Source organism: Diadema antillarum, unplaced genomic scaffold, assembly GCF_040938485.1.
Source record: "Diadema antillarum isolate AM-2024a unplaced genomic scaffold, OU_Dant_1.0 seq00000217_RagTag, whole genome shotgun sequence".
Classification (NCBI taxonomy): Eukaryota; Metazoa; Echinodermata; class Echinoidea; order Diadematoida; family Diadematidae; genus Diadema; species Diadema antillarum.
This window is the reverse complement of record NW_027271272.1, coordinates 2,048,217-2,075,328: the sequence shown is the minus strand read 5'-3', so window position 1 is coordinate 2,075,328 and position 27,112 is coordinate 2,048,217. Positions and strand designations below refer to the sequence as shown.

General features: G+C 41.1%; 2 protein-coding genes across 5 annotated transcripts in view; both read left to right on the top strand.

Moving 5' to 3' along the window:
- The window catches only part of LOC139729121 (uncharacterized), a 295,278-nt gene that overhangs the window by 205,945 nt on the left and 62,221 nt on the right, over positions 1-27,112 (top strand). The gene's annotated exons all lie outside the window — the stretch shown is intronic.
- The window catches only part of LOC139729119 (growth hormone secretagogue receptor type 1-like), a 223,050-nt gene that overhangs the window by 194,165 nt on the left and 1,773 nt on the right, over positions 1-27,112 (top strand). For 3 of the 4 annotated variants that reach the window (XM_071640049.1, XM_071640048.1, XM_071640047.1), the window contains one exon: positions 24,947-26,473. In XM_071640049.1, coding sequence (XP_071496150.1) covers positions 25,462-26,473 — 1,012 coding nt within the window. In that variant the 5' untranslated portion in view covers positions 24,947-25,461. Of the gene's footprint in view, positions 1-8,932; positions 9,278-24,946; positions 26,474-27,112 lie in introns of those variants that run through there. The other variant, XM_071640050.1, reaches the window with a different exon arrangement.

The window sequence follows — 27,112 nt, the reverse complement described above, 5'->3', positions numbered from 1 at the left end:
ATATCAATAAATATTTACCAATCTTCGGTACCATATCTCTCATGAAAGAATCAAACTAACTCTAATTCTCTCAAAAGTTATCAAATTACGATCTTATCCGTGACAAACATCAATTTCATCGCAGCGTGATGCCAAATTTGTCCACTATAGACTGCGAGTGCCATACTATATCAGGTACCGATCTTGGGTCACTGCTCGATGTTATTATGGTCGATGTTGTTGTCAATCGTTAGAGTAATCTGAGATTCCATAACACAAGTTGGCATTTTTCCCCTCCTTCTTGCCGATTCGCTCATGCGGCGTCCAGGGGCAAGCGGTAAATATTGGAGAAAACCCCTTGGCAATATCGAATAACCTGTGGTATTCTTTGTAAGGGCACACACGGTACAGTTGATGACAATATGACAGGGGTTTCATATTTTTGCATGCTTGGGTTTTTTTTTTTTTACCCCTTTGCTAGTCTTTGCTTTTCCTTTTAAGCAGGGTGAGCACATTGCAGCGATGTCGGGGAGGGGTGATGGTTTAAAAGGGGACGGGGATGGGGTGCACTGGAAGAAGAAAAGCTCGCTGATTGGTTTCTATGACCTTACCGTGAACTTTGCTTGAATGGCCAAGATCGTCTTACCACGTCATAGGTGCGCCCTGTGGCCGATTTGATTTCTGTAACGTTATGTTACTACGCATACGTAAATAAAAAGAAAAAGGAAAGGAAGAGAGAGAGAGAGTGGGTGGTGGAGGAGTGAAGGCAAGATCACGGAAATGTTAAATACAGGCCTACTAAAGCAAGGACACATGAAGTAATTACAACGTACTTACAAAACTTATTTAATACGTATTCAAATAATGAATCTAATAGACATGTTTTATGAATAGGTCCGAAGGAAATGGCCGGAATTATCAACGATTTCTGTTAATTCTTGGATTATTAATTATGCACATTTCGACTGCGTATAATCATAATGCGCATGTGCAAGGTACGCCTATTTCGCGCTTGTTTTGGTCGCCATGGATTTCCTTCAAGGTACCTTAGTGAATTCGGGCCAGTGTCAGTGCTCTTTCTCTCGCTCTGTCTCTCTCTCTCTCTCTCTCACACACACACATACACACACACACACACACACACACACAGAGAGAGACTTACGATCCGATGTGTACTTGACAACACAGAATCGACGCTCTCTCACTAGGCGCGGTCAGATTGGCAAAAGATCGAGAAGTTTGGGCCATTGGTACGCGCGCAAGCAAGAGTGCGCCGTCAGACGGCTAGGGATTGTGACGTAACAATGCACATCTGTACATGACAATGGCCTCGCGCTTCGGAGGCACCGCCCGCAAACAGATCGAGAAGTTTCGCGGGAAGTTTCGCGGGAAGTTTCGCCGGAAGTTTGCGGTCACACTGGCAAAACTTCGAGATCTTAAAGATTGCGATCTTAAACTTCTCGATCTTTTGCCAGTCTGACCGCGCCTTTTGATTCATGAGGCCTTTTTGGGATCACGTGTTTCACGTTTGCCTCAGCTTGATCACAATCATGTTTTATACGTCAAGTATTATTCGGTTTGTGTGAACTTTCACACACATGCGTGATACGGTGTGAAACGTAAAGTGAAATCGCGATTACAAAGCAAAAATCATCTACGTGCAATCTACTCCTATAATATACTTGTCAAGTTAAGGTCATAGTCGAGCAGGTAGATTACTAGTATGTCTCTGCTGGTATGTTTATCCGAAAAGAAATTTGGCGTAAGCATCAAAACATTGGTTGATTTATAGCGTCATTACATGATTTGAGAAAGAGAGAGGGGCAGCAAAATAGTCCTTTTCCTCTTTACTCAACAAAACAACAAAAAAGTGGATAGCTGTTTCATAACATTTTCCCTTCCATAAAAGTGCAATGTTAAATTTTATTGAAGTCAGCGAAAAATATAAACACCCATTTATATTTTCTTATTGCGTCTCCTTCCCTTTGTTCGGTACCGCAGATTATCATATGAACTAACCCCTGTTTATGTCTGTCATTCGTACCTTTAAAATATCGTCATAAATGTGAAATCGCAATTCAGAGCGAATTTCCTGAGCGATTATTGATGACATGACATTTTTATAGCTGTATGAGTTACCTCCCATGTTGCGAAGACTGTTCCATTTGAAATGGGAGGAAAACATGTTCCCTTTGAGAAGATTGAAAGAAGTTTAAATGTTAAAAACAAAGCAGAAAAGAAAAATCTGATTACGCAGCGACAAAATCCTAGAAATCTCTTGCAAGAACGATGCGGTGTTTTAAGTTTAACCTTCATTACCATGTCCAGTGTCTCGAATGTTTACTGCTTATATCATTTTCTCCGTCTCTTGAAACAGGGACAATCTGCGGCTATTTTATATGTAGCGACCATTTGAAGCCAGCGGTGTCACGTGGACAGTCAGGTGGACAGTGCGTCCTCTTTGTATCATACGCAGCTCCTTTACGATGTTCACGTACTAACATGCCCCACCCCCCCCCCCCGTCTTTTTTATTTTTTACCTTTACAAAGATGATCACTTTCACTGATACTAGTAACCCTGCAAATCACATTAAGGCTAAATTCAGCATAGAATTTCGTGGTTACCCTTGCGTTTCATGCACTTAATAGACGTCATGGCACGTTCGAAGTTAGGTTGATGTAAAGATTTCCATTCTACGCGCTGTGGTAATGCCATCATTCTTCACAGTTTCATGTTATTTGCAGTGACACGAATCCCGCTAAATGCCGTTTGTCATCACATTCGCTGAGACTCAGCCACTTATCACGAAAAGCCAAAAGATGCGCTCTGATTTAGCTAACTGTTCAATATTTTGGGCCAGCTCTCTCGACTGCAGTTCTGCTTTTATATCGTTAATATTAAGTGATGTGGCCGCTTTGTTTTTGTTTTTTTTTCTTCGCGCTGATCAGAGACTGGTTTCCGTGTACTGGTGACATGATAAAACTATTCCTTCGCAGTTTCCCATCACTTAACTTTGATGTACTTTAATTCGAATAGATGTGCCTGCAAGCCATCTTCGTTCGGAAGAATTAGAATGGGACAATGATGTAAAAGGAGTTTTTTTTTTTTCTTTTCTTTTTCTTTAGTTGACGGTACTTGCTCACACTAGGATACGCATGTCCTCTAACTTTCGTCACGTTATGAATTTCCGATCTTCTGAATTTATTGTAAAAATAATGATGATGAAACTGAGCTGATATTGTAGTCACAATGATGTTAAAAAAAATGGTGTGGCGTATATCTGCTAAAAAAAAGAAGGTATATTCAGTGCAGCCATTTTACAAAATATTTTGGTGCCTACCATTAGTGTCAGAATAATCTCCAGTCCATTGTAGATAAAATGAGGTGATGAGCAGGATACGACCATCTATTCCCCCCCCCCTCCCCACGTAGAAATATAGAAACAGTGGACGGCTTGACGTAGACGTTTATTCATTCCTTGTTCGGTTCATTGCTCGAGATGTCGTACTCGCAAGCTTTGGTATTCGGCAGGAACGATGGACGATACTGTTCATATTGAGTGTTAGCAAGAGGATGAGAGGTATGTTCAATATTGCTTATCAAAGATGAATGATGATTGTGTCGTGAATTGTCTGATTAACCTGACATGGAGGAGGAGGAGGAGGGAGCTGGGGAGGGGGGGGGGGGGGGGGGGAAGGGGGGGAAGGGGGGGGGGGAAGAGAGGCAGCACTCCACCCGATCATAACCGGGCAGTCGATCATGTCCCGCACCCTCAAGGTCCAGGTGGTAGGCTCCATGATTTGATGCATTCATTCTGCAGGGTTGTTGAGTACATATCCCAAATTCTCGTGACACCATCTTCCTCGATCGCCCAAGAAATCCGCGTGTCCTTAACAATTGTTATAAAATTTGTCTAGACTATAATCAATTTTCCTCCGGGCATTTCAATGAGTTATGTCTGGTTTGCTGGAAAAGGAGAGAATCTACTCGGATTATTTCACTTTGAATGGCAGGACGCATGTCGTAAATACTGACGGAGATATAAGTTTTCAACAATCTTAGACAATAATGTTGTAGCAAAATAATTGACGTATCCACCGTCGATATTTTCCTCTTTTGTTCCTCTTTAGCACACTCCACTTCATCAGCCATGAAGGGCAAATCATCCGAAACATTTAAATGCATCGCTCATTACCAGGGCGTAATGCTTTATCCATTACAGACGGCGTGTAATCACACCACGCTCACTATAAGGCCTTTTCTTAAAGCTCTTCATTTTGATTTTGGGGATTTACCTAATCAAGACTGTCTTTCATTATTATTCTCGTGAAATTGATCTCCCCATTCTGTATCTCGTAAATCGAGGGGTGCACCAAACAGTTTATTAGCGAAACAATTGGACGACTGGTGAGAACCTTAATGCGTAAGTTTTTGGTGAAAAGGCAGTTTTACCTCTTCTCCGTCAGCTGTGTTTAGCAGGGTGAACGGTTGTCTTGTTTTGTTTGATTGCGTTTGATAATATAAACAAACAAAGAAATACATTAACGGACTAGTGGGGCTCGTGTTCAAGTAAAGTTTATCAAACTACTCTGGGCAAGAGAGATCATTATTGGAAATTTCTGCGGTCACAGCATTTCAGCGCTCAGCACTTCTTCGAAATGAGACTGTATTGCTATAACATCTCTCAAGATTTCCCTTGTATATAGGAGCAATGCTTTTACTCACTTATCTTGTTCACTTTAAAAAACAGAACAAATCATAAAGACAGGATTTCAAGAAACGGGTAGTAAGCAGCTTTTCAATTCCTTTTAGTTTTCCCTGCCAGGGTTACTTTTCGGGATACACAGCTTTTATAAATGTGCATCTTCTCTTTTTTTTTTCTCGCAGTTTTACGTCAGTACTTGTACGTTCGACATCGATAGATTCACGAAACTGTCCGTAATCATATTTCGATTCCAAAATTGCTTTCTCCGTTTCCCTCTCCCTTTTCCATTGCAAGGAATATAATTGAATTCCGTCAAATTGTGAAGCCATTGAATGCTTGTTCGAATTAATCATGCTTGTGACAAGGTCACCAGCTGAGAAAATAGTTTTCCCATTGTAAACGGGGTAGCCTCCCGTAATTATCTGGAGCTCTCTAATCAAGTTGTCCGAAAAAAAAATATGCCTTCACGTTTCAGCTATTCCAAATACTTTTTCTCATGAAAAGAATATGAAAATTTAATCTCGTGTTCGTGGCTTTAATTTGACGATTCGATGCTGAAGCTGCGTCCTTCAGATAATTATCCTTATTAAAAGTGCAATTCCATACTGATACCACGTATATAAGTTGACATAAGTTGATAAACTGGAATCATATAGATAGAGGAGTATAGTATCACCAATTCGTGCTTGAAATAAGAATAATGCGCAATTTCAAATTTCCAAATGTTTTCATCAAAATAATGTTGATACAACTGTTCGCAACCAACTATAAACTATTATTATATAAAAAAAAAAGATCTTTAGCAGGAATGAGAATAACATCTGTAGGGCGCGGAACTATCATAGAATTCCTGTTGTTGACAAGTTTAATACATAATGTATTGCGAGCAAAGCCTCTCCCCCCCCCCCCTTCCGTCAGCAATGTTAACATTGCTTTGGTGTTGAAGTGTAGCAGGATTTACGTGTGAAACTTTAGAATTCCATACTGTTCCCATTCCATATGGGATAAAGATAAGACCTTTGCTACTCCATTTGCCTTCTTTTACCGTGATATATCTGAAGCCAATGTGAACTTGGTATGAAATTGCGTCCAAAGGGGACGAGTTTTGCAGAAATGGACCACAACTAAAGAATTTGATTGTTTTTAGTGGTTAAGGGCGCCACACGCATGTCTGTCATTTAATGTTCGCTTCATCTGGGATAATTATTACCAGTCATGTTTGAGAGCGACTTACTGATAAAGGCTGCCAAACCAACAGAAGTATACACGACATTTCGACCCCCCCCCCCCCTCATAAAAAAATATAAACAAAAATGATGGCCTTACGCATGAATCGCTCAGATAAGCGCCTCACAACGTTGGTGTACAAGTAAAATCATGTATCATCAACAGTAGACCAAATCTAGTAAGTGCAATGAAATACTGATATGAGTTGAATTGGGTTTTTGATAAGAAATTGATTGATGAAAGACTCTGATTAGATCAATTATAGGGAATGAAGAAATATTCATTCAGACAGTGTGAATTGATGATTCACAATGTGTTCACATTGAAAAAAAAAAACCGCTCGAATTTAACAGTGTGAAGAGATTTCACACTGTGTTTTACACTGTGTTTCACACTATGAGACACTGTGTTCTTTCCAGCAGGGGTAGGGCAATACAATATCAACTTGCCTATGTCGTAGATTTGTGCCATCAGGGGGGGGGGGGGGGGGGGGGGCATTTCATGAAACATTTCGTCCGACATAGTTGTCGGACAAATTTGCCCTCAGCCAATCAGATGCAAGGATTTCAGAAGCTTGTAACAGTTTGTCAGAAAAATATCCGACCAAAACGCTTCATGAAATGCCCCCCAGGTCCGAGTAATGCCGCTATACCTAGCAAGCATCCAGTACGGAGTTCAAATCTTTCATGAAAGATCGGTCAATGCGAGCTTTCTTTAGCACAGCTACAACAAATATCGTATCATATGTCGATAATAAATTTGATATTCAGACTATCGTTTATGTTATCTATTATTGATTTTTTTTGGTTGTATATTGTTGCTCAGGACTTCATTTTCCTCTGCTTCTTATGTCGTAAGAACCTGCGTTTCGGTTACCCTCGCCCTATATATACGACATATTGCTCATCTCGTTTAAAGGCAATTCAGTTGAGATATCATAGTCTATCTCCCATGCAAAGAGTTTTGTCACGTTACGTCACAATAAATGCGTAATTTGTAGTAGCCTTTCATAAATGTCATCGCTTTTTTATTTTGTTAAGGAGAATAATGAAATGTCGACACGGTCAAAGAGAAGGTACACCAGCTTGGAATTTGGATCCGTCACCTATACTGCATGCTTACCATGTAGCGGCTGTACCACTGAGACGTAGCCACTTTATGCAATAGAAATGACATTGTAAAGTTTGGGCAATATATCCTCCTCATCGCACCTTTCTCTCTATCTGTAGCGTCATTAACTCTTTTGCCTTTATTGCCTATAGTATTATAATTCAGCAGTATGTAGAACACGCGATCTAACTTACTGACTTACGGAAACTAAAATAGAAACATCGTTAAATATTACTGAAACCCCCCCCCCCCAAAAAAAAAAAGAGAAAAAACAACAACAACAGCAACAACATCAACAAACAATCAAACAAACAAACAAAATTGCTCTCTTCATGGGTTTACCTTGGCACATTATTCTAGTTCGAATGCTACCGCTCTGCCACCTTAATTCTTTCTTTACAGTAATCTGAGGAATTTACTCTATTCCTCTGCTCGTTTAATACTTGAGCCGATGAGGTTTTATTTACAAAGCGTCCCTCCGTAAATGATTGATTGTTCGTCGTTCGTTGATCTATGCCTGGGATACTGAACGTAGGTTACAGATGTCATGGAAATGTTAAAGTTTAAGGCCTTGTACATTTTGATATATTATTCAGCTGCGGAGCAGCAACCACAGTCATCACGGTTAAACAACCGAATGGGTAATAATGGAATTCGTGGTACATATACCTTTCAGACATTTAAAGGAAACCAAAACCCAAAGAGAAACATGAGAAATGTGGATTCAGTGAATGCAGCAGCATTCATAGAACACATCAGAGAAAGTTTGAGGAAAATCGGGCAATCGATGCAAAAGTTATGAATTTTTAAAGTTTTGGTGTTGAAACCGCTGGATGAGGAGACTACTAGGGGTTATGGCGTCATGTGTGGACAACAATATAAAAAAATGATATAAAGGGAATTCCTCAAATATTAATTTTTCAAGAAAATAACACATTCCATCAACTTGATACTAACATTATGTTAAGGGTATATATAGCAATTATTCCCCCTGCTTTCTGAAAGCGGTTAGTCAAGTGCTCTTTTATTATGCAAGAATTTTTTTGTGGAATTCCTTTATATTTTCTTTATAATATACTGTCCACACATTACGTCATAACCTCTAGTAGTCTCCTCATCCAGCGGTCCCAACACCAAAACTTAAAAAATCCATAACTTTTGCATCGATATTGACCGATTTTCCTCAAACTTTCACTGACGTGTTCTACAAAATGTTGCTGCTTTCACTCAATCCACATTTCTCTTTGGGTTTTGGTTTCCTATCGTTGTCATGTTAAAATTTTTACGGTCAAACGCCGGAATCAGTATACGAGTGAATATTAGATCGTCTTCTAGATTCCCTTTGAAACTCTTCAATATTCTGCATGACCCTTTCTGAGAATGCGTATCCGTTCACCATCGATCAAAAGATGCTATAAACATGACTATATCAATACGTGAAAAGAAACTGGTCCCTCTGCCATCTCTTGCCTTGTAAAATGATATGTTTGAAGTATAAAATATCAGTTATTTTGTTGTATTTCTGGATTTTATTGATCAGAACTACAGTATTCTGTTTTTTTTTTCACGATTCGCATGGCATATCTACAGAGGCATTCGTTCTTGACAACAGTCAGTGATTGTAGAAATGGAAAGGCGTCTGATCAAAAAAAAAAAAGACAAATACCAAAAATGAACAGTAAAAAAATCAATTATGCTTGTTACAGAAGGTGTAGGGGCTCGATTGTGTACCTGTTTCACACAGCATGAGTACCAAACAGTCAAAGAAATATTGCGTGCCTTGTAATCAATCAATCCATTCTTGAATGGAGAGAAAGATATGTGTCCTCCTCTTTAGATTGACCTTTTCAAAGTAGGGTTTTTTTTTTCGAGTTTACTCGATTGTGATTGCTTGTGTGTTCCCTAGTTGAGAAGTCCTGTATCAAAGTTAAAACTTCGGGTGATTCCCGTGACATTTAACTGTGCTGTTCATTTTCATCACAAATAATTGCGTTCAGACACCCTTTCCGCACTCACACACACAAATACACACACACAGACGGTGGGACACACGGGTGATCTGGTTTCTGCATTGCACTAAATGAAGTCGTTGGGAGAACGCTTCAGAACCAAGTTTGATATAATGGAGCGTGCGCTGTTGACCCAGACCGCATACTTTGGAGGAAAACAGTCATTTTCTCTCTGTGAATTAAGACCTGGATTGCGGAAAATATCAGGCTCGTAGACCTCAATACCCTAAATTCTACCTCAGATCAGTAAGTAATCCAATTTGCGGTCATCTCTACATGCTCACCTTCGGGGTCTTGTCTTGGATGCAGTTTGGATTTTTGGCTAACGCATCAATTTTTATTGATGATGGCCCCGTACCTAACTCGTAATTGTGTTCGATCCGTGTTCTGTATACGTACCTGGCGATCGAGGCATGCTCGCCCCTACCTGCCCCGGTGCGAACCGAGAAACCAGGGAGGATAACCCAGCGTGGGGTGCAGAATACTAGTTAGTAAACCACGAGCTTCCTTTCGTGTGTGTGATTTTTGTGATTGTATCGGCGTGTTCTTGACACCGCTTCATTAAAGCTGTCAGCCCTGACGAGTTGTAAGTCTCTGACAATTTCGGTAAAATCCTTGGTTTTGATTGGCTGAGAATCTCTGGTCACCTATTGTTATGGTAATTGTCAGAGACTGACAACTTGTCAGTGCTGACAACTTTCATGAAACGATGCACGCCCTGGTGTATGAGTGTTGTGTATATGATGTGAATGTGTGTATAAACGCATAAGAAGCAGACCGTTATCATGGTAACAACCATCCTCACGGGACGATGATCGCTATAAGCGATGATGCGGATGATGCGGATGATTTTTTCCCCGTAGCCATGATAAAGCCCCCGTTCCACTATCACGATCTGGACCCCGATCTGTCCCGATCTAGCAGATCGGGAGAGAGCGGCAAAAGCGTACGGGGATCGGTCCGGGAAGCATCGTAGCAGCAGCGTGTGGAGGTCGGGGTTGGAGCGGGCATTTTTTCAGATCGGGAAGAAATTTTGAACCTGTTCAAAATCTCCCCGATCAAAAATTACCTAGTTTTAATCGTACGGCAAGCGGGGAGAGCGTAGTGCGAGCGTAAACGCAGCGGGGAGAACGTAGTGACAGCGTAAACGCAGCGAGGAGAACGTAGTGACAGCGTAAACGCAGCGGGATGAGCGTAACAAGGTCTTTCTGAGCATAGTAACATCGGCACAAGAACGGGAAGAAAATTTACACAAAAATGTCTGCCAGAGGAAGATCAAGGTGATCGAGAGGCAGAACTATTGAGGAGGAGGGCATTGTCGCTACACCTGTCAGGGCAGAACATGAAGAAGAAGGAGCTCAAATTTTCGAAGAAAGAGAAGAGATGAAGAAAAAGAAGAGAAGAAAGCAGCAAAGCAGCTACCCAAAAGGCGAAGAAAGAGAGACTGCACGTGATGCTTAAAGAGGAGGAAGAGGACATAGCAGAATTTTGAAGAATATGAAATCATCTACAACTGGAGGAAGACGGACTATAAAAGCAAGGACATCAAGAAAAAGTCTTGGAAAAAATCAGCACGTTTATAACAATGCATTGCTGCAAAAGAACCGTGAGTTGAGGAGCCTCTTCGAGGTCCACAGTATATTTCTTCGGTTCTGCATGCTAATAAGTTGACTGACTGCAGATCGACGGTCAAATCGGGGTACATGGGGGCACATCGGGCACTTTTCAGCTCTCTGAACGGGATGACAGCGTGATAAGATCGTATAGATCGTTCAGAGCGTAGATACAGCGTGCATCGATCGGATAACATCGGCAACATCGCACTGACAGCGTAGCTACATCGTTCTAATGCGTAGCTACTGCGGCAGAGATCGTAATGCCTCATTCCCGATCATCGTAGCAAGAGCGTAGCAAGCACGTGGTAGTCGTAACTGCAGCGTACTTAGAGCGTACTAACATCGTACTGTGTCCAGATCGGCTCAGGTTTTACCCGATCCTTCCCGATCTGAGAAAATTGTCAAATCGTAGCGAGAGCGGCATAGTGGAACAGGGGCTTAACGGTGAGTTTTTTCTCCATCAACGTTATCAATATTGATTACTAATTTGTAAGGATAAGAGTGATCTTGAATTTCTGCGATGGATTCGCAATTTCCTTTTCTTTCCTTTTCTTCTCTCCGTTTGCTGTATTCCCCCTCGTGTATTCTTTCAGTCTTTAAATTAAAGATTTGTTAATGAGTATGACATTTGCAGCAAACGTTAATTTGCTCTTCGAGGTCCCAATGCGCAGTGAATCCTCACTCTAGTCCGAAACAAAGAGTTCATTTACACCTTTTAATGTCACGTAAGCTATCAACAAACTAAAAAAAAAAAGAAAGAAACGAATTGGAACAACTTCATACATTGTCTGTTCACGTAGCGCCAAATGTATCCCTTGTTTTGCTATGTTTTTATCTATATTTTTGTTTGGGTCTTCTTTTTTTTTCGTGAGGAGGGAATCCGTGGAGGCGCATTATGTGACATACCGTTTTATTCTCGAATATAGACGAAATGAGCGATGTTTTTTTTTTTTTTTTTTCAAGGAGCCATTTAATACTTCATGAACCCCAGGGAATCTCCCTCGAGATCTCTTCATTGTGGTAATGACAAAAGCAAATGCATTTGGAACTCTTTTAGCAAGAACTAGGATGCCTTTCTAACCCCGACTCCTTCGGCATGTGATATATCCATAACTAATATGCTTTGACGATAACTGATCTCATGTGCCCTTAGATTTACGTACATTGACAGCCAAGCAAGTGTACATTTATCTCCTTTTCTCATTTGATCTATCTCACGAGGCACCATTCAGCGGGATTAGGGACAGTGTAGAACCTGGAAAAAGTAATGCAAGTGACTTCCAAGCAATTCTAGCCGAGATGCGGGAAAACCTTGGATGCTTTGACAATCCATGTAAAGAGCGTGTCACTTGGTAAAATACTGCAGTGAAGATTCAAGTGTTCTTCGTACCTCCTATGGCGACAACTTACACCCCTCCCTCCTCCCCATCCCACCCCCTTCCCTTCTCGATCCCCCACCACCACCACCATCTTGTACTATTATATTGTCTATCATTCTGAAGAGTTGACATCATCATCTCGGCATCTCGCGCTCACGCTGTTTCTTAAGAGGACATCTAGGTTTGGTTGGATGTTCTGTTTTGGTTTCAGGGCATGCCGTCATTGACCAAGATATATCGACATAAGATCTGGAGCAACGCCCACCTTCGTACAATGCGTCGTAAAACTTTTTTTTTTCGTGATTATCTCCGTTGAATAGTTTTCTGTGACAGACACATCTCCACCTTCTCAGAACATTTAGGAGAAACACGTTCAAACACACGCACACACACACACACACACACACACGCGCGCGCGAACAAGGGCCTGTAGTTCCCGTTGACGCTCTATCTTACTGTCAGACTGTGGTAAGAGAAGTCAGGGAGGTGGGAAGAGTTAACAATTAAAGCCATGGTTGACGGTGACGAAGAACATGCCGATGTTGCCCGGCTCAAATTTCTCCAAGGTAAAACGTCAACCGAATCCGCGCATGAGCTACATTTATATGTTACGGGTTTTATTGCTTTACGTCTGTAGAGAGAAAATGACGGCAATGAAAATGATTCATTACCAGTTCTTATATGTCATGTCGGTCATGACGGTATTCAATGCCATCTCCACCTCATTTCTCATTCCCTTTCCCGTATGTCTTTGAGACAACTCTAGGACAACGCGTTAGATCATGACGAATCTGTATTGTACCTCAACAGCTACTTTTTTCTTCTTCTTTAAAGCAAATTATATACGGATTGTTGTATCTCCAAAGTCTAATGTGACTTTATTGTGATGAGGGTTAATAGAAAGAACTGCTTGCAGAGACGGCGTACAGGTTTAATTTTCTAGTCCATCAAGTTGTATGCATACCTGAAAAACAAACGAACAAACGAACAAGTTCACAAACACACAAACAAACAAAAACAGACAAACAGATAGCCTACCCCGCTTCCCGGGAAGAAGATTAAGGTCCATAATGGTTCTTGTTGTCGCTATGCGTGTCTTCGCACTTATGTATCTCTTTAATGTGTTGAAGAGCACAACAGACAATCACTAGAGTTCGACACCGTCACTTCCTCCCCGCGCCGATGTTTTAATTTTAGCCGCACTGTGTATACAGAAAATTAGCTTACGGCGGCCACACTCTGCGATTAAAAGGTCATGATCATGACAAATAAAATAAGTCTTGTCAATCATTTTCACCTTCCCTCTATTCATTAACATAGAAGAAAATGGATCAATCAACCTAAAGTGGTATTTCCTGCTGTACTTACGCTAGGTATAGGTGCGTCGTGGACCATGGACTCATTTTATTCATTTTCTTTCCGTTCATGGTGGTATACCTTTGGGATGTTCTCATCGGCAACCCATCTCCGGTGGTTCGAAAAATCTCTGAGATTTTGCAGTAGCTTTTCACTCAAAGGCCTAGTTTCCAGTTTATAAAGTCTGAGCTTCTGTGATGTCATGGCCAGCAGAATACTGTGGGGGGGGGGGGGGGGGAGGAGCTAGGGGCTGCTGTCTATCCACCTTCACCCCCCCCCCCCTACACACACATACATACGCATGTAGACTTTTTCCTGAAACAAACAAGCCGGGGCGAAAGAAAATTCGGACTCTCCCCCCATCCTCTTGAATTGCTATTAACTAGATTCTCATATCCGCCATGACTATTTTATCGATAGTTACGGCCAAACAGTTATGACCGTGTACTCTCTTAGACACAGCACCATTCTCTTCTCTACCCCATGTGTTTGCTACTCAATCCCATAGCTGTCTGTGTCTCATAAGAGTTTCATTTCTATTTTGTCGCCCTCCCTAATTCATCTTTACACAAATTCAAGCTTTGGAATTGTCAAGAGATTTGAGATTACGTCATTGTTTCTACTGACAACGGTAAAAGGAAAATGAAAATCCCATTACATTTTGGATCCCTATTTGCCCTCAAAATGGAGGACATTGACTAGAATTGATTAATTTGTATTGTCGAGCCCACCGGAGGTGAGGGGAGACTATAAGGGATCGCCTGCGGCGTCTGTCCGTCCGTCGTCCGTCCGTCCGTCGCGTCGTCTGTCCGTAACGCTATAAAAACTTGAATAACTCTGTACTTTGGGCTTCAATTTGAATCAAACTTGGAGGGAAGAGTGGTCATACAAAGTTTTACCTTTTACCAAGTATGAAGGTCACCTCAAGGTTTAAGGACACAGGCAGGGGTTTATGAACTTTTAGGGCCCAATGTTAAGTTTTTAGGGCGCGTTTTGATTATGGGCCATAACTTTTGATCCGAAAGTGTATTTGTGACTAAACTTGGATGGTAGATGTACTTTGGGGAGTTGATGGTCACCACAAGGTCTCGGTCAAGGTCACAGACCGGGGTCAATGAACTTTTAGGGCCCAATGTTAAGTTTTTAGGGCACGTTTCGATTATGGGTCATAACTTTTGATCCATAAGTCTGTTTGTGACTAAACTTGGGTGGGAGATGTCCCTCGGGGAGTTGATGGTCACCACAAGGTCAATGGTCACAGGCAGGGGTCAATGAACTTTTAGGGCCCAATGTTAAGTTTTTAGGGTCCAATGTTAAGTTTTTAGGGCACGTTTCGATTATGGACCATAACTTTTTATCCGTAAGTCTATTTGTGACCAAACTTGGATGGTAGATGTACCTTGGGGAGTTGATGGTCACCACAAGGTCAAAGGTCACAGGCAGGGGTCAATGAACTGTTAGGGCCCAATGTACTGTGTATTAATTATGACTCTTAACTTTTGATCCATAGGTCCATTTGTGAACAAAATAAAAAAAAACGATGTACGTTTGTGGGCGAGACACATTACGGCACTTGCCTTGTTTAAAGCGTTCGGTTTTGTTTACTCTAGTTTGCAAAATTTGTATATTATGTTGACAATAAATTCAGGGTTGCGATGATATGGCGACAATTTTCGACCAAGTGGTGACTAGTAGGGGTCTGTATTTTGTTACGAGAACGGCTGTCCCTCTGTCTCCCGAATGCAGTTCATTCGTTTTATTTCATGTTTTATTTTTGCATTCACTGTCGTAAAGACATGTTATAGAGGTACCATAAGCTATTTCATTCCATTGTAGAAAGAGCTTTTGTCATGTCATGCATATATGCTGACCTTTCCATGCCATCAATTCGATTTTCTATGAAGGGCCGTCATCAGTCGTCATGCCGTACGTTAATTATGTCTTGTGCCAATATGATTTGATTTATTAGATCTATCCTTTTTTAAAGTGCGGCAAATCCGTAGAATACCCAGATTGGATTCATGTAATTTAATGTTTCGAATATATTCTGTTCCAGAGAAAGAGATTTACGAGATTGCGAAACCGTGTGTTCACGATTTGTTCTCCAGAAGGCTGTAGTCCCAAATATTTGTGTGTCTAGACTGGTGATTAAGATAATTAGATGACAAATTAATGCGGTAAAACTTTGCGGTGCGAAATTCTATCATGTTCATGTGTACTTCTTGTAAGGATGTAACATTTAGGTTTTACCGAAAAGTTGTGTTAGAGTCTTCAGTATACGCTTACCATGAATCGACAGTCTGGAATGCAGATGTTTTCATTATGATTATATTAGGGTTTTCAAGGTTTGTCTTACTGAGCGGAGTAATGCTCCAAATGGCTGGTCCTAATAAAAACTTAAAACTAATGCTACTAATACCCTGTTTTAACATGAAGCTACGCTATCATGCCAGGAGTCTCCCGAGCAGTAGTATCACGTGCCTCAAGACTATCTGTATGATGCATGGCGTGACTGCGATATTGTAAGAGTGCGATTTCATTCAGACTTCCTCCGGGCGTATAATCATCAGTAATCTCCTCAAATCTTCTCCGGGTAAAAACCCGTGATTTCTGCGATATTTTGCATAAGACCGTTATCTGTCACTGTTTAAAGATTCGTAAAGCATTGTATGAGATAATCCTGCGGATAAACCCTCCGTCCACGCCGCGCCATCGACTATAATGTCGCTCTCGAAAAAGGTGTACAAACGGATTTGGGTGAGGAAAATCGGAAAGTCCGTTCAAAAGTCATTAATTTCTAAAGCTTGGGTGCCGCCATCGATTGATGAGAAGACTACAACATATTTATACTTAATTCAAGAGAATTCCACTTTGTCTCATCTTTATTTAAAAGTACACATTCACTCGACTTGTTACTGACACATTGTTATTGGTTATGGGTTGTTATTCCCATGTTTTTTGGAAGAGGTAGGTCAAGTGCTCTTTTATTGCGCAAGAGTGGAAATATTTTGACTTTTCTCAATATTTTCTGTATATCGTTTTCTATACATGACATCTCAAGATGTTGTATTCTTCTCATCCAGTGATGGCGGCACCGAAACTGTAAAAAATTCATAACTTTACAACGGATTGTCCCATTTTCCTCAAACTTTCACCAAAGTGTTCTAATAATATTGCTGCGTCCATTCAATCCATAATAAACCGTATTTGGGTTTCAGTTCTCCCTTGTGTTGATGCGTAGGCCCAAATGATAGCGAGGCCCAGAGAAAGGAGAGTACATAGATTGAGGACGTTACAATGTGATCTTTCGTCAAGGCTGTGAACACGACTGTGTCTCCTAAACCTTCCTTTTTCAGTAAACGATATCAAAGATATAATACCAACAGAACTCTTTATAAACTGATTCCAAGGACTGTTTAGTGACATCAAACTTTGTAGAAGTAGTAATATGTAATAAGACACAGCGTATACTGATTAAGTTTCGAACTGGTTGGCACACTATCATTATTTTGAGTGTAGATGACTGCTTCAAAAATGAAAATCAAATACATTCAGACAGATTTTCATCAAGACGTATATAATGCACTGGCATGATTTCTTTCTTTTTTTTCGATGGGCACCTTGGTATTGACAGTCATGTTCCTATATGTGTTGGAATTCATGAAAACCACACGGATGCTCTCGTATATTCTCGCCTTCCAATTAAATGACACATCCGTCTGACGCATTCATGTTTTTCCAATAATTTTCCATTAGAGATGCGTTGATTTCTTTTCATCAAGTCGTCACGCAAAGTATTTTTGTAGCAGATTATTGTTTATTAATTACCGCGTAATGTATCTGAGCCGCCCGAGATAATGTGAGATGACAATGATAAAATTGATTTTGTTCCGTCGATCTCAAATGATGACATATTGCATTTCAGACAGAACATTGACTCTCTAGAAGGCGAGATTGTGCTCTGTCCTTTTAGATTAGAAGTTGAGCGCGTGTGTAGGGGGGGGGGGGGGGAGGCGGAATGTGGATGAAAGAGGACGAACCAATGAGATCTGAGTTATTCTATCCATCTGAAAATCCGGACCTTGTCATTTGTTGTTTTGCGAACAGCGACATTGTACCTCGTACGCCCCACGTCCTATTTCATCACGAGTCAATGCGACTCAAAAAGCGGGTCACCTGAAAAGGTGCATGCATATTTGCATGCGCCACTTCCTATTCCCGTCTAATGGATGAGAGGCTTAAACCCCTATGAATGTGGTACTGTCATTAGTACGAATAACAAGTGACGTTATGCAAGTTATAGCGTTTGTTTGTTGATGTTGTTGTTTTCAACGATGCCCTCATAATCTAATTGTCCTTACTTTCAGTAACTTTAGCACCAACAGCATACAGGGAGTGGGAGAAAGAGATAGGTGGGATATGATGTTTAAGACTATTTCGTGACTTGAATTTGCATGACTGTGTGACAGATTATTCCGCAAAATTCGTATTGAGGCATGGAGCAAACTTAAGTTAAACGAATTCAAAAAGTGGTAGCACGGCAGATCAAAGCAAAGTACATGTGTTGATACAAGCGAATCTCTTACCGAACTGCTTTTAAGTAAATCATTGTCAACGGAGGAAGTGGTGCCAATCCGGAGATTAAAAAGTTCAGCCTCGGAATGCCCCGAGTATCTCACAACTACCCTGCTCGGTTTGATATCAGGAAGGATGAATTTTGATGCCGCCTGTATATCATTAACTTACTTGATGATAATCAAATTAAAGCGTGTCAAATCAAGGACAGAACACAGTCTAGCTTTGTGCTGACATGGCTGAGACCAGACATGTCATTCTTCACGAATGCTCGAAATCCCCCAATTTAGGAAAGGTCGTCTGAGGATGCCTTTTAATCATCGTAATTACTTCTGACTTCTGCAAAAGGGGTAGTCTTCTCTAGAGAAAGGTACAAACAAACTGACAAAGGGCGTGTTCTTGAAACTCATCGTTCAGCGTTAATTGAAAACCATGGCTAGAGAAAGGAAGCCATTAGTACTCATCACAATCAAAAGTTTGGGTCAATAGTATGGGAATTTGGGTCATTTGGGAAGTTCCCTCCGCTTTTCCTGAAGCTAAGGATATGATATTTGTATAATGATTCCAGAGGTAATTTCTATTTTTACAGTGATTTCTTTATGTTGATCCGGATAGATGGGTGATAGACTATTTTACATTTATGATCCATCGGAAACGTGATTGCTTTCAATTTATTCAACATAATATTTGCAAACAGGTCTGGTTGGATTTTCATTATCTTTTAAATCCCCATGTCACTTCGTTCGATCATCTTAGTTCCATAACCCCCTCCGCAGCAGGTCGCTTCATGCTCCTTAGTCCCGACTATGTACATAAGAGTGTGTTGGTGTGTTTTTTTAATGCCGCAAGGTGATTGGTGCTAATGTATGGTAAAAATGAGAACGCGTGCATCGAAAAATAGTCATCTTTGTGTAACTAGGCCAGGGGGATACTGCTTCTGCCACTGTCTCATACTTCGTAAATGGGGCGTGACCTAACAATGTCATAAAAATGTACGTACAATATGCATACATATAAAGCAGAAAATAGTATAAACAAAATTAAACTGCCCCCCCCCCCCCCCCGGGGGGGGGGGGGAGGGTTAACCCCCGAATATCAACTATGTGACAGGAAAGACAAAGAACATCTGGCAGTCGCATTATTTTCCATATGAAAAATACGGCGACTGCCAAGCTGATTTTTTTTATACACTAAATGTGTGTGTTGTTTGCGCGCGCATACGTATATATTCATTAAATAATTATGATACTAATACGCTCACGGAAATAGATATAGTTGATATAGTTTCATTGATATTAATGCTATTTTTGGGACGCAGTGAATATTTTGCCTTGATGTATTATGTCCTCACATTACAACGATGTCAACAAATGGTAGAAACAGCTTTTTACTTTTTTTACTCTTTTATGACAATAATGACCTTTTTTTTTCTCTTTATAAAAATGTAGAAGATATGCCTGTTATCACCTCCCCCCCCCCCTTTTTTTTTTTACTCAGAAAGTCCGGAAATCCTTGAGGGAGGGGGAGTGAAATGCTCTGCGTACCTCTTTGTTTTCACTTAAGCCAGACACAATTAGATTCTTCTAAATCTTATCTGTCTTAAGGCAAATGAAATTTCCAACCTACATGTAGGTTGCTATTCTTTTATGAGTTGTTATGTAAAACAGTCGTTCCTCATTGTTTTGTTTCTTTTTGTTATGCCTCCGCCTCGAAGGGAGATTGTCTAACACACTTTTACGTAACAGATACAGATACTTTCGCATGGTTAGCAACAGGATATGTTTGCTGGGTTATTATTCCGCCTTCGCCTTTTTTTATTTCGGTGTAATGAATTTGAACTTTTGAAAGGTAATTCTTGAGGTGCTGAATATGAGAATAGGATGAGGGGTGTAGTCCATCCGCTTTAGAATTAAACGCGCTTGATGGACACAACGTTCTCTATACATCGACATCGCTGAACATGATATCAACTACACCACTCTATAGCTCTCTTTTTACCGCGGTTCCTTGTCTGTCCTAGCGGTTTAAGCTTACCAAGGCACTTTTCATGTTCTCTCGGGCGTTAGTGATCGGAAACACTTCAGGAATACTGGCCAATTGGCAATTGCGTCTTCGCCCGTTAACTTTCCAAATTGTGCCTGGCATGCAATGTACGCTTGCATGCGCATGCGCATGCGCATAACCTATTTCATGGCTGTCGGTTCCGGGCGAAATGTCAGATGTTTTTATGTTCTCAGCTATATGCCTTGGGGGAATTAAGAGAGACCACAGTCTTGAAAAAGACTAAGGTGACTAAAAGGCATAAGGAAAGGCACACGAAATTGGCAATGTTTTGACTGAATGTTATTTTCTTGGCGGTACAATACAATTTCTGCTCGCAGTGGTATGAATTCAGTCAGACGACCCGTTGTGATCGACCAGAGAGACGCTTCTCTGTCAATCGTTTAAAAAACTTGTTGATGCACAAAGCATTAAATATGACTTTTTTTCTTGCCGTCTACATACTTATGTAATCATGCGTAATAATGTGTAAAGTAAAAATGCGTTTCCGAATTCTGAGGGTATTTGTCGTTTGTTTCAATCACAGACACGCTCACAGACAGACAGACAGACAGACACACACACACACACACACACAAATGAATGATGCTAATAGGGAATCTGATTGTATCCTTCGAACTGTCGAAGGTGACTCGGTCCGATGGTTGCTTGACTTTTGGGTCTCATTAGCCTTCTTAAAAGCCACGTGAAAATGAGTCCAAATCAGACCACTAAATAAACCACCTTTTCTCACATCAATGAAAGATATCTAATGCATGACTTAAAAACAAGAATAAAGAAGAGTAATCTTACCTTGAAACAGCAGTCATTAGTGAAAGAGAATATATGATGAAAGAGATAGATGAAGTCTAAATACATATTTCGTATAAAACAGAGGGAAGAAGATTTTGTTCCATGTTTCCAATATTTCTTAACTAGTGATGGTATGCGTGAATAAAAAATTCCAAATATATTGCCTACTGTGTACGTGTTCTCTTATAACTTTCAATTTATCGTCGTTTCACCAAGTCCACATCTCATATAGATAAGAAAGGATACAGCATTTCAGATATTTTTGAATACTGACATAGTATGTGTACAATCCGTGGTAGTACACGTATAAATCGACATTGGATTATTGATACTTTCTAGAAATAACCATATTAAATGGATCACGACAGAGACGTTCTTTACGAGGCCCCGCACTCGCGCATTAAATCAAAGAATCCCGTTTTGAAAATGGATATCATGATGCATTTTTTTTTATACGAGAATACGACATATTGGTATTCGTATTTGCAGCTGTATGCGGGAATGTTTGTGCGTGTTTGTGAGAGTGTGGGTGTGTGTTTGTGTGTTAGTGAGTGAGTGTCTGTCTGTCTGTCTGTCTGTCTGTCTTTACTTCACGCTTTATGGATCTTCAAATATTGGAGTCGTTAATCAGAGATCCCGTGTGTATCCTTTGCCTTGGCATTTTAGTGTGTCCACCTCTTATTTTGTCATAAGTTACGATGGCGCCAGTTCATCATGATGTCCGTTGGGCTGTATGATTTAAACGAGGACACAATTTCTTCTGACTACGAAATATGATCTCCCGAATATGAATGCCAGGTTGGTTCACTCGGGTGGCGAATGAGGGAGGGCAAAGATGTTTCGATGTTTATGAAAGTAGCCGGAAGTTTATCCAGCGATTACTGGTGGACATTTGATTTATTGCTAAAGGCCTATCGTCTTTCACTGCTCTTCGGGTCCCCATATTCTGTCCCTTTTTGGCACGTCGCGTGGTTGCGTTTCACTGGCCCAATCAGTGTCAAACAAATAGAGCCGTAATTGGGCGTGTGATTGTGGAGTCATTTATCTCCCGCGAGCCTGGCTTGTGTCAACCATGTCATCGTTTGGTCATCACCAATCACTTTCCCACATCTATCAAGTACGTTTGGGACATCCAGCCGTCCGTGAAAGGACGCGTGACGTTACACACACTGGAGCTGTGATCCATGGGTGATCCAGGAAACTGTATAGGTCAGCGACACGATTCTACTGCTCGTTGAATATGATGTGCAATGTAAAAGATATGGATGTTAACATTGTTATTTTTTGTTTATGAAGGAGTGCATTGCCGGGGGAACAGGTCCATTCTTGAAATACATGTATATCAATTACATGTTTGTTTGTTTTTGAGGGGGTAGGGTAGATAGACACATTTCATCGACTCTTATCTATCTGTGCAAATGTAGTAGTCAGTATGCCTCGTGCCAGAATCGATTAGTTGTTGAGAACACAAACCGACGGCAGGAAGTACATCGAAATAATCACCGGTTCGTGGAAATGAAATATCGAATTATAGAATGGTCTGTTGACACAATCGACTTTTTTCTTTTTGCTCTCGTACGAACAAGTTTCAGAGCTCATTCACAACGAAGAATTTAATGATCATACGCACAAACCATCTCACACTCATTTGGACACAATACCAGCCGTACTTTATTCGTATATAGGTAGTCTGAATAAAGTCCATGGATTTTGCGAATTTGAACCGCCTAAATTCCCGAGACACATCGCGTACGCAAAACGGACATCCAACAATCAGCCCTTCTAATAAGTAATGTAATCCATAGATTTTATTTCTACTTCATTTTTTGTTTGATTTGTTTTGCGGGTGTGAATTCGAATTTGATCCGTCCAGAGCTTAACATTATATTTGAAACGGGATTGGAAACAGGGTTTCTTTTTTGCCGCCCGAATGGAGGGTTTTCGTCTGGCATCTGTGGCTGATTTGTTCGAGAGATCGAGGAAAGACGTCTGGTAGATTACACACCACGGGTCACCTCGGCATTGGGATTATTGCGATGTGTTGAAGCAAGCAGATGATAGACCATTATCCTCGGTGGAGTAGAGTTAAAGGAGTAAATCCGGACCAGAAGTTATTGCGATGAGTGAGAGGCTGTTTAAGCAATATTTGCTACACTGTGAGGAACATAATCGGTGAGTAGGATTGACGGTGAATGTGGAGCTATCCGTCCGAGATTCGCAGACGAGAACATAAAGGTGTGCATCTGTGTGTCTGTGTGTATGTATGTGTGTCTGTGTGTCTGTGAGAGAGAGAGAGAGAGTGACAGAGGGGGGTAATGATGGCGAGGAAGATGTGGCATGTTTGGATGACCAGGAATAACAGGTAATACCTATACTTTGAGTAAAATCTTTCGCAGGTCTGCGCTAACATCTTGTATGGTGAAGCTTGTAAAGCCCCGCAGTTGATCTTGCGAAATTGAATGAAAATAAACGTATAGTACCCTTCTCTTGTGATTGGAAAAATATAGGGCTGTCCTTGAGGGAATGTCGATGATTATGCCCATCGAACAGAAATTGAAAGCTGATTGCAAATTGCCAATTGCAAATTGTTAACTGCCAATTACGAAAATGGATGTGTTAGACAGCACACTGCTTTTCTCAGGCGTATTTATTTAGTCATTCATGGAATCCGTACACCCCCATCTTCCCCACTGTTATCACATTAAACCATATTTCCATTAATCCAGCTTGTCGTACGGAATCTTCAGTCAGGTTTTCGTCTAAAGGGGTGGTAAAGTTGGGGTTGAGATGGGGATTCAGCATCTATATTTTTCGAGATTAAAAGAAACCACTCATAAAAAGTATTAAAGAGCATACAGTTCTAGGATTTCAAAGTTTATTTGATAAAAATCGATTTTGGAATGGCTGAAATATCCGAACACAAAGTTGCTCTAATAAAAGGTGGGACCCTCCTGTTATTTTGACCACTTTGTTTTGCTTTATATTTGGATATCACCCATTTCAAAACCAATTTTCATGAAATAAACATTCAATTTCTCTTTTGATTGTATGCTCTTTACTAATTTTTTTTTCACATAAGTGGCTTCTTATTTTTTCTCACAAAGTTAAAATCTGAATTACACATTTCAACCAAAACTATATCATCCCTTTAAGCTTTCGCACTTCACATGATCGAATCTCGAACCAGTTTCAGCCTAAAGGTGTAAAACGATTCCGTTTCCTGTAAGGGTAGCCATCGTGTTAATACGTTGTACTGGAAATCAGATTTTAAGTTTAAATGTACGCATTTCCATTTTTAATCCGTCGAAATCAAATAGAAGAATAAAATCAGTAGAAATGGATACTGAGAACCAAAAAAAAACCAACAACAACAAAAAACAACAACAAAAAAGAATGTTATGCCGCTGTATTGTAGCATACATTTCTATTTTCGGTTTCCGCTGTATTACAAAGAGTTGCAACTTATATCATTGTGGAAAGAATTGGCACGAGTTGACTCGAGTCGCAAGGATAAGTTATCACACTTTTCATGGGTATATCCGTGCCTATGTGATACCGTACGTGCACAACCGAATTCTTCCTCTTTTTCTCTCTTGTCTAAATCATTGCTCAGTCCGTATGTCTAACAAATTCCTTATATAGGATAAGACAGTGTTGAAATCAACATGTTTCGTTTATTGTCAGCATATGGTCAGTACAGTCAACGAAATTCTTGGGACCGGCTGTTTTCTTTCGTTATATCGAAATTGCGTTATTTTCGAACCCATAAAGTGTATAACGGATATCAAGGTGATATTATGTTGAGCCCTGAACTTTCCGTTGTCGTATCCGTGATTTCGTTGTGACCGTGTTCGATATAAGGGGAGTACAGTGTATTTAATATTGACGAGGCGGTCAGAACGATTGTCTGTAGTTTGCATTGCACTGTAATATTTAGCATCTGTGCTCCTGAAATTTGCACGAGGAAAGCACCAATCAAAAAAGAATCTAAAATGGATAACAATGAAACTTGTCTGCGTCAACCATTAAATAAGTAGGGAAAAATACCATCATTCGATTCTTTTTTCCACCGATTACAAGTATGTGATTACGGTACGGTAATTTTGGCATTTTTTTTTTCTATTTCTCTTTCATAGGTCAGGCTCTCTTTAGACACAGGAGATTGCTGAGTGCGAACCCAAGGACAACGCTTGCATCGGACAGAATGCTATTTGCCCTCACGCGTGGATTTCTCGTAATTGTGTAGGGAAGGCAAAAACGAGTACATAATTCAAAGGTTTGGAAATCGTGTATTCACCCTCCTACTTGAGACGAAGCGGTTACAATGGCATGTGAAAATTGCACGGTGTCGACGCTTTTTGAAAGAAATCTTATCAGCGTACGGAAATAGAACTTTAATGTTGCAGTGAATGAAGCCCTTTCCCTGTTCTTTGAGGAAAGGCGGAATTTTACTGCAGGAATGCGGCTTACACTTTCAGTAGAAGGAAACTTAAGTCAAATATTCTCAATACCTGTGGGTGGTAGAAATAAGCCAGTACACAAAACCACACGAGTTGGCTTTAATGTTCAGGGTTAAATAATCCACATCTTCGGGTGCATAGATTGTTGTACAACTTAAAGACGGATTAAAGGACAAGGAGAGGATTTAAAAATGGAAAGCACGGTTTCAGAAATCGCGCCCTATGACGTGGCAAACCCACTGTTTAATTTCAGCAGCTGGAACAACAGTAGACTCGTGTGCGATTACTCGTTTGAGACGCTCAAGAGACTATTCAACGAAAGTGGACTTCAACCCAAGGATAACTTGTTCCTGAAAATATCCGATACTTGCGTTGGCAAATTCTCCTCCTGCCCGAAGTACTTCTACGATTTGTCGGGGGACGAGTTGATGACGCATCTGGCCTACGCCATGCCCCTGGCACATTACGAGTACGGCTTCGTGGTTCCTTACGCCGTGATCATCCTCGCTCTCGTCGTGTTCGGATTCTTTGGGAACCTCTTCACGGTCATCGTGATCCTGCGCAACCGCGTCCTGCAGACCACGTCCCACTACCTGGTGAGCTTGGCCCTGTCCGACCTGCTGCTCCTGATCCTGACAGGTCCCATGGAGGTGCTGGTGGAATTCCGCTATTGGCCCTGGACCTACTCGCGTTTCCTCTGCCACACGCGCTTCTACCTAATCGAGTTCTGTCTCTTCACCACCGTTCTGCACATTACGGCCTTCACGGTTGAACGATACGTGGCTATCTGCCACCCCATCCAGGCACGGTCCTTTATCTCCACCTCGCGGGCCATCAAGTTCATCGTCTGCATCTGGGTGGCGTCCTTCATAATCAGCACCCCTCTTTTCGTTGCCTACGACACCCACGAAAGCTGCCCGGGCATCCCAGAGTCCACCGTGTGCGAGACCCGGGCATCATGGACGAATGGACTCAACATCTTCTACGCCTTCTCAGCCACCGTACTCTTTCTCTTCCCCATGACCCTCATCATAGTACTCTACTCCCTCATTGCACGTGTCTTGTTCGGAGTAAACCTCAAGGTTCCGATGCGTCGTTCGAGTTCTACCAAGGTCAGGGGTCGCCTGAATGGCAACATTAAGGCCAAAGAAGACAAGGAGGATCAGGTTATCAAGTCAAGAAAACAGGTCGTCAAAATGTTAGGTAAGTACAGCCGAAGCATTTTCTTCGTTTTTATACCCCCGCCAAACGAAGTTTGAAGGGGGTATATAGGAATCAGCGGACGGGCGGTCGGTCGGGCGGTCGGGCGGTCGGGCGGTCGGTCGGGCGGTCGGGCGGTCGGTCGGGCGGTCGGTCCGTTGCAAATCTTGCGTCGCGAACTACTTCCTCAGTTTTCAACCGATTCCCATAAAACTTGGCACAGATGTGTGCCTTGGGTTGTAGATGTGCAAGACGTATTTTTTGACAGTACCCAAAAGTACGTTGCCATGGTAACGGCATATTATGGGCAAAAATGGGTACAAATCTTGCGTCGCGAACTCCTCCCACAGTTTTAGATCAATTTTTATGAAATTAGGTACAGATGTTCATCAGAATATGTTAATGTGCAAGACACATATTTCCGCAGTGGCAAAAAGTGCGTTGCCATGGTAACGGCATGTTATTGGTAAAATATAGGGCAAAATGCTTCATGGCAAAACTGCTTCATCAGTGTTCTTCCAATTCTCATGGAATTCATATTGAATGTTTGTCTTAGGATATAGGTCAGCATGACACATTTCTTGACAGTGACAAAAAGTATGTTGCCATGGTAACAGCTCACATATTATGAGCCAAAATGAT